The 13,193-nt window shown below is 40.8% G+C and overlaps 1 protein-coding gene across 2 annotated transcripts in view; it reads left to right on the forward strand.

Moving 5' to 3' along the window:
* The window catches only part of SMC1B (structural maintenance of chromosomes 1B), a 73,002-nt gene extending 61,295 nt beyond the window's left edge, over positions 1 to 11,707 (forward strand). Inside the window, exons 19-25 of one of the 2 annotated variants that reach the window (XM_058568151.1) lie at positions 979 to 1,077; positions 2,560 to 2,716; positions 3,217 to 3,371; positions 4,365 to 4,516; positions 7,024 to 7,093; positions 10,118 to 10,228; positions 11,525 to 11,707. In XM_058568151.1, the coding sequence (XP_058424134.1) occupies positions 979 to 1,077; positions 2,560 to 2,716; positions 3,217 to 3,371; positions 4,365 to 4,516; positions 7,024 to 7,093; positions 10,118 to 10,228; positions 11,525 to 11,626 (846 nt within the window). In that variant the 3' untranslated portion in view covers positions 11,627 to 11,707. The remainder of the gene's footprint in view (positions 1 to 978; positions 1,078 to 2,559; positions 2,717 to 3,216; positions 3,372 to 4,364; positions 4,517 to 7,023; positions 7,094 to 10,117; positions 10,229 to 11,524) is intronic. The other variant, XM_058568152.1, reaches the window with a different exon arrangement.
* The last annotated feature ends 1,486 nt before the right edge of the window (positions 11,708 to 13,193 follow it).

Raw genomic sequence — 13,193 nt, forward strand, 5'->3', positions numbered from 1 at the left:
GGCCTGCTGACCACAGTTTGAATAGCAAGGCACTAGATGACTCATATAGGAGTTTAATATAAGATATGATGTTGAATCACATAAATAGGAATCGTGAGATTCAGGGATTCAGTATTACATTTTATATTCAAGTTCAACTTCTATGTGAACTGTTTTAACATATGTATATTACATAAAATGTAGACTTAATGCCAAAAATAGTTTCACTAAGTTTGTTTCAGTTGAGACTATCTAGAAAGGAGTGAGTGACAAAGGGTGTTTTTCTCTCTTAATTTGTGGGTCTTGGTTTTTGGCATCAGCATTACACCAAAGGCCAGGCTACAACTGAATAAGTGCTCATTTATTTGTTCCTTCTTTCCTATTCCTTCCTTCCTTCAGAGTGATATATATTGAAATTGAAATATATGCTGTCAGTTGTTTCACTTGGTACCGAGAATACAGCAGTGAATATAACTGCCAAAAATCCCTTCCTTCACATTCTAGTGAGGGAGAGAGAGGCACACAAACAAACTGGTAAACAAATAAAATATTTATCTATTTGGTGGTGATAGAGGCTAAAGAAAGAATAAGCAGGAAAGGGAATAAAAAGTATTGGTGGAGGGGAGTTTGCAATCTTAAATGGAGAGGCCATGGATGGCCTGAGAGAAGGTAGCCAGTAAGTAGAGGAGGGGAGAGATGAAGTGAGGCAAACAGCTAGGGGAAGGTTGTCCAGGCAGAGGGCAGTGTGCCAGCCCTGAGGTGGATGTGTGTCTGTTCAAGGAGGCCAGTGTGGTTGAAGCAGAGCAAGTACAGGGGAGACTGGCACAAAATGAAGTTAAAGGAGTGACAGAGGCCCAGATCACCATGGCCTTGCCAGCCAGCGCAAGGATTTTAACTTTTATTCCAAGTGAGGTGGCAATCAACTGGAGAGCTTAGGGCAGATGGATGAGTAGAGGTTACCACTTCAGATAACAAGAAAAGGCTTCACATGTTTTTCAGTTGGGAACTGAAGCAGAAAGCACCCAGGCAACAGTTGATATATATGAAAAAGAAGAAGCCATTGAGGTAGACTACAGCTCCCTAAGAAAGGATTTGAAGGTAATTGAAAGATTTGTTGTTTATGACTAACAGCTGCATAGCAGACTTGGAGTCCAGTTTCATGGTCTCTTTCATGTAGCAGTTCTGGTTCTGCTTCTCAGTCATCCGTACAGCGATACATTTCTTTGTGTTTTGACTTTGTCCTGAGGCTGCTTCTCTCATGAGGGCAGAATGACCATAGCCGTTCTTTCCGCCCACACAACCACAACCTTCAGAGAAGAGAGAAGCTGTCTTTTGTAGTGATGCTATTCTTAAGACTGAAGAAAGGGCTTTCCCACGAAGCTCCAGCAATTGTCCCCTCACCACAATTGCCTGAATTGGGTCATATGTTCATTTCTGACCAATCACTGTTGGGGATGGGGGCACACTTATTCTTAGACCAAGCAGGGCTCCCCCACCCCCAGGTACATGGCATTTGTGAGGGAGGAATGATCAAACATGGGCTCTGTTAAAAAGGAGGAAATGGAGAATGGATGCCAAGTAGCAATATCCACCACATCTTTTAATTTCATATGTTCTTAATATATTTTGTTAGATTTATTGGGCTCTTTGATTGTATTTGTGGTATCTTTTGGCAATCAGAAAGAAGCTTTTGTCTCTTCTATAGTCTATTTAGTGCTGTTGTATTTAGAAAGTCCTTCCCCACCTCATTACTGAGTAAATATTTATAAATATTTTCTTCCTGTTTATGGTTTTCTTTTGTTTTCATTTACCTATTTAATTCATCTGAAATTTATTTTAGTATATGGTATGAGGTAAGAATCTGTTTTTTTAAAAAGTACCTAAGTTAACCAGTTTACTCAACATTTTTCAAGTAATTCTCTTCCCACCTGAATTAAAATGTCACTTTTATCATGTATTAATTAACCCCCTCTGAGAGGTCAAGAAGGTTTTCCTGGAAGGTCATGCCTATACCACTTTTTCCCTTCGTTCCTCACTCGAGTTAGTTCTGTTCATGGTTCAGGTTTCAGCTTCAGTGTTACCCCACCAGATGGGCTAGATCCTTTCTCCTTGCCCCATAGTGTGCATGCTTGCCTGTTAGAGAGTCTTCACACTGTCGTAAATGCCAGTTTATGTGTCTGACTTCGCTGTGAGTTCTTTAAGGGCAGGGACGGAAGAGTTCTCATGATTGAATCCTCAGTCTAATACATAGTAGATGACCAATATTTAATGAATGAGTAAATGAAGGTGACATAGGAATTGTTGCTTTTTAGCCAGATTAAGAAATATGGAGGTGAAGCGCCTTCCAAGAGAGCAGCATCTATTACACTAGAGCCATGAAAGAACACAGCCTGCTCAGGAAGATACAAATAGTGTGGCCTGCCTGCATTTCAGACTCAGAGAGGGCTTCGAGGGAGGGAGAGAGAGAGTGGATGCGGAGGAGTGAGGCCAGGGCCAGATCCTGATGGCCCTGTGCCTAATTACCTTAGCAGTTTGGATCTAAAAGATATGCTAATCGTTGCTGTTCTTTGCCAATAATAGGCTCTACAATCTGATGACGAAATCGAGGCCCACCTTAGACTCCTACAGCAACAAGTTGCATCCCAGGAAGATGTCCTATTGAAGACAGCGGCCCCAAACCTAAGAGCCCAGGAGAACCTCAAGACTGTCAGAGACAAGTTTCAGGAGTCCACAGACGGTGAAATTGAGCTTTAGTTGTTAGCAAGATCATATGCATGGATGTTAGGGGTTTTGATTTCTATAACACTTAACCAACAATCCCCCTTTGATTGTGCCTTTGTTTTTATTATATTTATTTTTCTCTATTGTCTTATGTTAATGCATACTTTTAATACTGAGTGACTAATGGCTTGCTTTTTGAAAAGTGTTCTGCTTTAATTTAAGAACAGGTGTATTGGTTATTTTAGAACAGATAATATATTTTTTCATACCAGCATAATAGGCATATTAGATACTCTGTCAGAACTTGTCATTATTTAAAAATTAGCCCTGCTGGAAAAAGGACTTATCAATTGTAAGAGCCATGTTCTTGGAATTAATAATAGTTGAGGTATTTTGAAGGTAGATTTTACTCAAGACAACCAAACTCAAAATCCAATTTCAGAAAATATTTTATGCTTTAAAGTTGAAATAAGCCCCTCAGTGGTCCCAAAATAAAGAACATTGATTCTCTCTTAGCTTTTGAGGCCAGCAGAAAGGAAGCCAGAATATGTAGGCAAGAGTTTGAACAGGTGAAAAAAAGGAGATACGATCTTTTCAGCCAGTGTTTTGAGCACATCTCAGTCTCAATTGATCAAATCTACAAGAAGCTCTGCAGAAACAACAGTGCCCAAGTATGTATTTTTCACTCACAAATATGAGTGGGAACTTTGTGTTATCTGTGGTGGTTTTTTTCTGGTGGGACATACCCACCACGTTGTTTGAGTGACCCATTTATGGGACAGAGTCGGCTCTTGAAGACTGATTATCATAATGACCTGTGTTCTAGATCCCACTCACTCTACCACTGGCCAGCCTGGATAAGTCAAAATCTCTCTGGTCCCATTTCTTCGTCTGAAAAATGAATGAGTTAGATCATTTGGTTTCCAAGTTCTTTTCAGTTCTGAAATTCTGTTGTGTGGTACTAATTTGATTTCATAGAACTGCCAGTGGTCTCTGTAGTTAAATTAGGGTAATGAAAAGGATCTTGGGAAATGATTGATCTGGGGTCTGTGGAGTTGACCCGAGTGACAAAGGAGAGGGAAAAACTAAAGGCAGGATTCAAATCCAGGAATGTCCCTTGTAATGATGGTTTCTTTGCTATAACCATTCCCCATTCCGTTATCAATATCCCTAGAAAATACTGTGGAATTGAATGTGGAATAAAGACGTAGATTGGATCTTATATATCTGCTTTTACCTCTTTCTCGTGGTTGTCTTTTATGACTGAGAGGTGATCCCAGATCAGATATTTAGAATTTCAGTGGAAAATTATTTATTTATTTTCAGACTAAGATAAACCCGTTAACTCCTAGAGGGCAGGATTCGTCTCTTTATCTGCAGTACCTGGCCCATAATAGGTGTTCAATAAGTATTTGATGAGTGGACCAGGGAGTGAATTGAACGAAGACTATTTTTTAAGATTGCAGCGTGTGCTGCTGAGCTTTGAATGGCAGCCTGATGGGAAGGCTTGATCCTCTGTGTATGTCGGAATGTTTTCCCTCTACTCCCCACCCACACAACCCTGTTGTCTGCGATTACATGTAGAGCTAATTACGTTATTTATAGGCATTTGAAATTTACTAATTGCTTTTCTGATATTGCTAAATAGATAACATGTGTTTCAGGCATTTCTTAGCCCAGAGAACCCAGAAGAACCTTACCTGGAGGGAATTAGCTATAACTGTGTGGCCCCAGGCAAACGGTTCATGCCAATGGACAATTTGTCAGGGGGAGAAAAGTGTGTGGCCGCTTTGGCTCTCCTGTTTGCTGTGCACAGGTAAGGTCACAATGAGCTATTCAGTTTTGCATCAGGATGGAAATCAAATGGACATTCCTACAGAAGATCTGTTAATTCTTTGTCTTTAGTTATATTTAACATATGTGATACAAAACTATTTTCTTCAGCTAGGCAATTCAGCTTATGTTTTAGGCCTATAACAATTTATACAGCAAATCTAAGAAAGAATTCAGTCTTTGACAGATTTTCATTCAATTTCTGTTATTATCAGTAGCTACTAGTATTCCAGCTTTATAGAAAAGAAAGAAGAAAAAGAAATATTTTGAATGGCCAGACATGACATCAGGATTGCCAAAAAGCAACGACAAACCCAAACAAAACAAAAACATCCAACTTATATATTATTTTTCCTACTCCATATTCAGAGATCTGCTGTTTAGTAAGGAATGTAAAGCTAAGTATTTCTTCTGAAAAAATATGTTTAACCTTCTCATTTCCACTGATGATAGTGGCACTGTTTTTCTTTGTAAAGTAAATCAAGAAATAAAAAGTTAGCTAAAATTAAGGCAATTAATTTTCAACATTCAAAGCAATAGATCTAAGCTGTAGATGATGCTGCCTATTTTCATGATCAGGAAGATCAACATAAAAGTTCTACAACTATTTTTTACAGGTCTCAAGAAAAGGAATATGCCATTACAGGAAAGGAAAAGAAAATACCGTTAATGTAGGGGGACTTTGGGAAAAGCAGAAGGCAGGGATGTAAACATGAGGCTGTGTTGAGTAAATCTTAGCAGAATAAGACTATTAACTAGGTATCATTTCCATCCACATATTTAACAAATATTTATTAAATATGTACTGTGTGTCAAGTGGTGTTATAGGCATTGAAGAGATAGCAGTGAACAAAACAACATCCTTGCCTCAAAGGTACTTCGTTTTAGTTGGGGAGACAGATGATAAATAAGATATATTAGTAAACAAATTCTCTCATATAGAAACTATTAGAGGGCCAGCGCCGTGGCTTAGCAGTTAAGTGTGCGCGCTCCGCTATTGGCGGCCCGGGTTCGGATCCCTGGCGCACACTGACGCACCGCTTCTCCGGCCGTGCTGAGGCCGCGTCCCACATACAGCAACTAGAAGGCTGTGCAACTATGACATACAACTATCTACTGGGGCTTTGGGGAAAAAACGGAGGATTGGCAATAGATGTTAGCTCAGAGCCGGTCTTCCTCAGCAAAAAGAGGAGGATTGGCATGGATGTTAGCTCAGGGCTGATCTTCCTCACAAAATAAAACTATTAGAAAATGACATATACTATAGAGAAAAAATTAAAGCAGGGAATGGAGATAATAAATAGCAGGTAGGGGTTTGCAATATTAAGAAGAGTCTTTGGGGCTAGCCCAGTGGTATAGCAGTTAAGTTCACACGTTCTGCTTCAGTGGCCCTGGGTTCACTGGTTCAGATCTTGGGCATGGACCTACTCAGCGCTCCTCAAGCCATACTGAGGCGGCATCCCATATAGAAGAGCTACAACTCTACAACTATGCTACACAACTATGTACTAGGGCTTTGGGGAGAAAAAAGAAAAAAAGAGGAAGATTGGCGACAGATGTTAGCACACAGCTAATCTTCCTCAAAAAAAAGAGTCTTCCATGAAGGCCTATTTGCGAAGGTAACATTTGAGCATAGATTTGAAGGATTTAAGGGAACAAGTCATGTGGATAGCTAAGGGAAGAATGTTCTAGACATGAAGAATAGCAAGTGCAAAGCCCCTGAGGCTGGAGTGAGCCTGGCATCTGTAGAAAACAGACTGTACACAGCAGTGGCAGGCACAGGGTTAGGAAACCATTGTAGCAATCAAGGTGAAAGATGATGATGAGTGGGACCAGGGATGAGGCAGGGATGACTCCTTGAGTTTTGGCCTAATCAACTAGAGTGAGAAGAGCTGCCATTAACTGAGATGGAGAAGACCACAGGAGGGAATAGGTTTGGAGGGGCAGGTGAGGAGTTTGATTTTGGATGAGTTTGAGCTATTTATCTGACGCCCACGTGGAACTGAGTAAGCCCTTGGACATGTGAGGCGAGAGTTCAGGAGAGAGGTCAGAAGTATCAGTGGAAGGGTGGGAGCCATCAATGTATGGATGGTATTTAAAATTTTGACATCAGATGAAATCACCAAGGGAGCTAATTAGATGGAGCAGTGCTCTAAGCATTGAGCCTCGAGGGCACCGCAGTGTTAAGAAGTTAGAAAGAGGAGGAAGAGTTGGCAGAAGAGACTAGGAAGGAGCAGTGGGTAAGGCAGGGAGAGTAGACCCTGTCGTCCTTGAGGTCAGAGAATAGGCGGGAGGACCGCCCCAGATACACCTGCAAAGAGCATGGGATGCAGATGAGAATTGACCATTGGATTTAGCAACATAGAGGTCATCGGTGACCAAGACAAAAGCATCCAAAAGGCTGTATCTTACTTATTCTGAATACTATTAATCTTGTTCAAGTCTGTAAAACAAATAGCTGTAACTTACTTGATTGTAATATTTTTCTAGTTTTCGGCCTGCTCCATTCTTTGTTTTAGATGAAGTGGATGCAGCCCTGGACAATACTAACATTGGCAAAGTAAGTTTCTTTATGCGTTTAATTTCCCATAGAATGTCTACAATTCAAGGATCATGTTGTGGTCAGAAAGCAGTTTACCCTGAACAAACACAGTTTGTTTGATAATTGCTGAATAAAAATCAAATCTAAGGGGGCTGGCCCAGTGGCACAATCGGTTAAGGGCGTGCGCTCCACTGCCGCGGCCCGGGATTCGCCGGTTCGGATCCCGGGCGCGCACTGACGCACCGCTTGGCAAGCCATGCTGTGGCGGCATCCTATATAAAGTGGAGGAAGATGGGCACGTATGTTAGCCCAGAGCCAGCCTTCCTCAGCAAAAACAGAGGAGGATTGGCAGATTTTAGCACAGGGCTGACCTTCCTCACAATAAATAAATAAATAAAAAATAAATAAATAAATATCAAATCTAAGTTAAATGACTAAAAACAAGATGATTCAGGGTAGTAATTTTCATTCAGGGTTTTGGGGACCCTACCTGAGTTGTTGGGGAATCAATACAGGGAGTCAAGTGAGGATCGCTGTACCTGATCCACAGCATTGCTACTGGGTAATCTGCTTCTCCCCAAATCTAGGTATTGAGACCTAGAGAGTCTCCAGTGCTAGGCCCCGTGGCAGACAGGACCACATGAGTTGTTTAACAAGTCCCAAACTAACAGCTCTAAATAAAATTTGAAAGGAGTTAAAGTCCAAAAGTCTGCCCCCACATTTCATTTATTAAAATTTATCCAGTCAGTTACTGCACTTGTACATGGTTCTGTTTTCAGTATTTGAGACAATGAGGGAACTAAGGAAACGGTTTAACTCTTGAGAGTTCAATTTAAAGTCAGCCTTAGAGATAAATGCATAGATATACAAAGATACCTGAAAGAGACAGGCTCTCAGGCCACACATTTTGACTGGAAATTTTTGACATGAGAATGGGGTCAGCTATGGAGGCATGACCAAAGGACGGAGGCAAAGACTGGCAGTGCCCATCACTGCCCAGGGGTGGGATAGCTCCTCCCTGCAGATTCCTGGTGTCCTGGTCCTACTGCCAGAGACTTCCATTGGAGATGGATGAATTAGACTCGGGCTTCTGATTCTAGGCACATCCGTTTTCCAGAAATGACTGGGCTTTGCATTTACAGCTGCTTACAAGGAGGCTGCTCTGGTCATGATGACAGAAATATTTCTCATTATTAATTTGTAAATTGGCATTCTGGTTTATACCTTAGTCTTGTGAGCTTGGTTAATGAGTCCACCCCTGAGAGATGTAGTCACTCTTGGGGTGCCACCCTGGCAGGTTCTGAGTCTCTGGAGCTGACCTCCCTGATTTCTTACTCTGTTGAGTCTCACGTGAAATGCCTTGGAATCAGGGGACTTTCAGGAGCTGCACCCTGAGGTACCTTCTTTTGCCATGAATGTCATCTTTCAGCATTTCCCAAATTGTATTCATCTAACCCAAATCTCTCTAGGACCCTGCTTGTTGAACATATCACAGTGTTCAAAATTTAATAGCACATCAACTCCACACCCACAAAATTTAAAAACAAAACAAATCCCTAGTCCCCTGAACCTTGTAGAGGACAGGCAAGAGCCACATTCTGTGACCTGCCAGAGACTTTTGGGTAACTGGAGGAAGGAGAAGAAAACATAGGAACAACAGAAAAGCTTGATTTGCCTCTCTGGAATGCCAGCCAGTATGTTATCAGCTAACTGGACTCCATGGCCTAAGTCATTTGGGAGAAATCTCCCCTTAGGAGGTTAATTTTGGCACTTTGTATCCCATATTCTGTGTGTGTGTTGCAGGGGGAGGGATCTATCTTTGTGGAATGCCTGTTTTCTCGGTGGCATTTAAGGTATCCATATGTTGTAGAAAAATTTAGATGTTTGTATTAGTGGCATCTCTAGGTATTAGGTCTTACTTAAGACTCTTCTCTATTGGCATCCATCCTATGTATTAAAACCTCTTCATTTCCAGTTTCCCTTTGACATTTACATTCCTGGCACTCCATTGCTGAATTAAGTATAAGCAGTTATATAGTATGAGCAACTATGAAGTAGCTTCCACTCCCTCTTTTGATCAGGGTGCCCAACATTTATCATAGATAACTCTCCAAGCAAAATACATGCCTTATATCTTGGCATTCTTTCTCCTCTTCCATTCCTATTAATATCTCAAGACCCTTTTTAGTCCTGTATCGTAGTGGGTACCATTGCCTGTAATGCTGGAATTCCTTCTATGAATTCAGCCTCTTAGCCAAAAGCAGCTTTCCCCCTCTCTTATCATTCACCTCAGCCAGTGCCTCATTTCTCAACTGAAGCTGCCATTTCTGCTTCCAAAGCTTGTGTCCTTAGTATCTTAGGTGCAATCAGGACCAATACACATGGAGAAGACCCACTGTAGGCCTGCAGAGAGATCTGGGGAGTTGGCAAGTATCTTGTTAAACTGTGCTTTGAGTCTACATTCTCTGTTGTTCTCCAAGTTCTGAGTAGAGCTTGTTCATCAAGACCCATTCCTATCCAGTCTATTTTGTTCTTGTTCTCATTCCTTGGAATTGAGCTTCCTGAAGGAGCCACTGAGTTCCCCTCTAACCAAATGACTTGATTATGGATTATGAATATATGTAATTGCCATATTTTTTCCATCTTCTGGCTATGACTTGGCAGAATAGAAAGTTGGAAGTTTAAATACCAGTCCTTCCTCACCCTCAAAAAATATCTGAGTGTTACTTTTTATCTTGTTATAAAGGTTGATTGCATATTCACAATAGTATCTTAAGTTAAAGCTTTATTCTTAAAAATAGTCTTAAAGTTTTAGGTCATAGACTTAATGAGGTTTGTATTTTTTTTTTACTAACCTCTTATTTTAAGATCTGAGCTATTTCCATTTCTGCAGTTGTAGTGGATTTGGTGAATTACCAGAAAGGCAAGTAAGTGCCTTGTCACCTAAAATGGACAGATTCAGAGACACAGAATCACTGTCCCCAGAGCCCAGAAACAAGGCCTTTCTTTGTGGTGAAATGTGTGCTTTTTCTCTCTTTCCAGGTATCAAGTTACATCAAAGAGCAGACTCAAGAACAGTTTCAGATGATAGTCATTTCCCTAAAAGAGGAGTTCTATTCCAAAGCTGATGCGCTGATAGGCATCTATCCAGAGGTAAAGACCAGGGGAGGAGAGAGGAGTAAAAGCAGCGTCTAGTGCCCTGACGGTACATGACAGTTCCAGGTGGTCTGTAGATGCTGTTTCATTTCTGCAGTGGATAAACATAGGCTTAAAGGATTTTTTAATCAAATAATATTTAAAAGTAACTACTCAAAATATTTTTCTATGGCAGTATATTTTAAGTGAAAAAGCAAATCTAAAATTGCAGAACAGTAAGTATGATAGTTTTGTTTGTGTAAAATAATAGTATACATTAACTGACACAGTGTTAACTGTTACTACTGCATTTCCTATTTCTGTAATGTTTGTTTTAGGCAGAAACAAATGCACTGGGGAAGAACTAACAAGGACCATATATCTTCCAAAAGCTCCAGAGGAAAAACACATTGACTAGAGTTCCAAGTTGTGTAGTAACTTTTAGAATTTGAACACACCTTTCTTAAGCTGTTCAACTTACCTGAGCTAATGGACTAGAGCAACTAAGTCAAATCATTCAGTTTTTGGACAGTTAGGTTTTACTTCCTGAGTTTTCCTTTAAGCTAAGATAAACATTAATTTCCCTTCCTGTGCCTAGAGAATGTTAGGGAACCACTGGAATATGCTGCAGGAGAGAAATGGAAATTCTTATACCAGTGTAGAGGAGGGAAAAAAGTCTTTTCCCTCTACCCATCTTAGGTTCTCTGGCTGGGGCACTGTAAATCAGACTAGCAAAAGACAAATTAACAAGAGAAGAACAGTTTATTAACACGTGCATCATGCATGTACACACGGGCGCACCCAGCAATGAGGAACCCAAAGGGGTGGCTAAAACATGGGCTTATATACCATATTAGGGTAAAATAAGAAAAAGGGGTTTGGGGCTTCTCGGGGGAGGCAAGTGATGGGAAGTGACCAGGAAGAGTTTGATAAGCAAGGGTTGTTTCCTCGGGTTTGCTGTGCAGATTCAAGTAGGTGCCTTCTCCACTGATGAGGGTTAAGAGTGGAGAGAGCGTCATCTTTTACATAAATATAAATTTCCTTTACAAAAGGAAAACTTGTGCCCAGTTTTTAGAGCTTTTCCTGCTGCTTTTCCTGTTAGCTCAAAACAGTCCATATGCCAAAGAGGCGTATTTTGGGATGGCATATGCTAGTACCCTTTACCAGATAATACAAAATAAATAAAGCTGATGTAGATGGCTATAAAGAGGTTCCTTTTTAAATGCAAATCCAGACTTACAGCCCTTATTTTCATTTACTAACACTTTTTCCCTAAGTAGAGGAACTGACCTAACTGTCTTCTCTCCATTTCAGCAAGATGAATGCATGTTCAGCCGAGTTTTGACCCTTGATCTTTCTCAGTATCCAGACACTGAAGGCCAAGAAAGCAGCAAGAGACAGCAAGAGTCCCATTAGGACCTCAAGTGCCCTTGAACAAGTGCCAGCTATACGAGCAACCAGGACAGTCATCTAGTGTCAGGTTAATCATCATTTAATTCTCACTCTGTGTTCAAATAGCTCTTGAATAGCAAACCCCTGGAGGAAGACAGCCCGTGTGCCTTTACAGCCTAATTGTTCACAGCCAAAGAGGCTGCAGCTCACTTCCGTTGAAGGGTGTTCAGACCCTATTCCAGTAGGTAGTTTCCTGTGAGAGTTAGCTTTGAATGAGTTTTTATTAAAAAAAAAACACGGGTACGATTTTGTACCATAGTTTTAACTTCCATTTTGAAAGCCAGTCAGAAAAATGTTGAATTCTACATCTTCACTCTGATCTTCCGGGTACTTTTAAGTAATCTTTAAGAGAAACTCTTGGTTTCTAAACATACTAGTTATAGGGTATTGAACCTGGGTTTTATGGGAGATTATTTTAGAGGAACTAATGTCAATATTGAAAGTATCAATAAAAAATAAATATTCTAATTTCAGATGTCTCCAATCTACACTTTAAGAAACACAAAAACTTTTAAGGTGAAATTGAATTATGTCTGCTTCAATGTAATCTAAATTTTTCTAAATGTAATTTCTGTTAAGAAGGAAATATTGAAGAACACAGGCTTTCCCAAGTAACAAGTGACTTCTCCACTTAAATACACTGTTATGGGTAGGAAAGAAAGTTGGCACATTTTCAATAGTACTTCATATCCATTTCAGAATGGAATGAAAAAATTCTAAGGTGCTGGTGGTCTTGTATTTAAGACAGCTTTGGGCCCAAGTGCTAACCAAGGAGTAGCCTCCTGAAGTAATGGAATTGCTCTTGAACAACACTTATCGTTTCCTGTAAACAAAATGCACTCTAAGAAAAAGACTATCACAAAAGCTTTGTTTCCTGCCCTCCCCCAGCTAATTCCTATGAACTGTGGACAGCAGAAGCCACTATATTTGCCCTTTGTTCCTTTTTTTTAGTCTTGGCAATACCATCTAAATCACCAAATTCCTCTGCCTTGAAAGACATCAACTTAATATTGAAATGTCCCTTTAATGCTACATGAGCTCAGTGTAGACCCTTATCTCTGCCTGGGCTGTTCCCCCTCTCATAACACGGACTCATACATTGTCAGTGATCCTTCACAGTACAGTCAGTTCTGTTATAACGCCACCTAGCCACATTCCTGAAACCACCATGCTAGGCACAGGCACACAGTGAAAACCACAGGACCGACGGAAACGTGGGGCTGGGGTGCCGCCTTCCACACACAAAAAAATAAAAGATAGATAGGAACCTAATAAAAATAGTAGCCAGTTTTACACACAATAAATGGTTTTAAAATGCACAAATACTACAGCAAATATGGCAGTTCATCTCAGAAACACCCTAAAGTTGGCTTGTGAAGTGGGTGTCAGCGGGGTACAGCCTGCTATGGTGAAGTGGTAGAAGGAGGGTTGTCCCAGGGAGCTGGCCAGCTGGCCGGCTCACATGTGGTGGATTTGGTGTGTCCCATGCAGCTCTGTTCAGCTGGGTGCGCTGACCGCTTTCACTGTGAGC

Source organism: Diceros bicornis, chromosome 25 (genome assembly GCF_020826845.1).
Source record: "Diceros bicornis minor isolate mBicDic1 chromosome 25, mDicBic1.mat.cur, whole genome shotgun sequence".
In the NCBI taxonomy this organism is placed as follows: domain Eukaryota; kingdom Metazoa; phylum Chordata; class Mammalia; order Perissodactyla; family Rhinocerotidae; genus Diceros; species Diceros bicornis.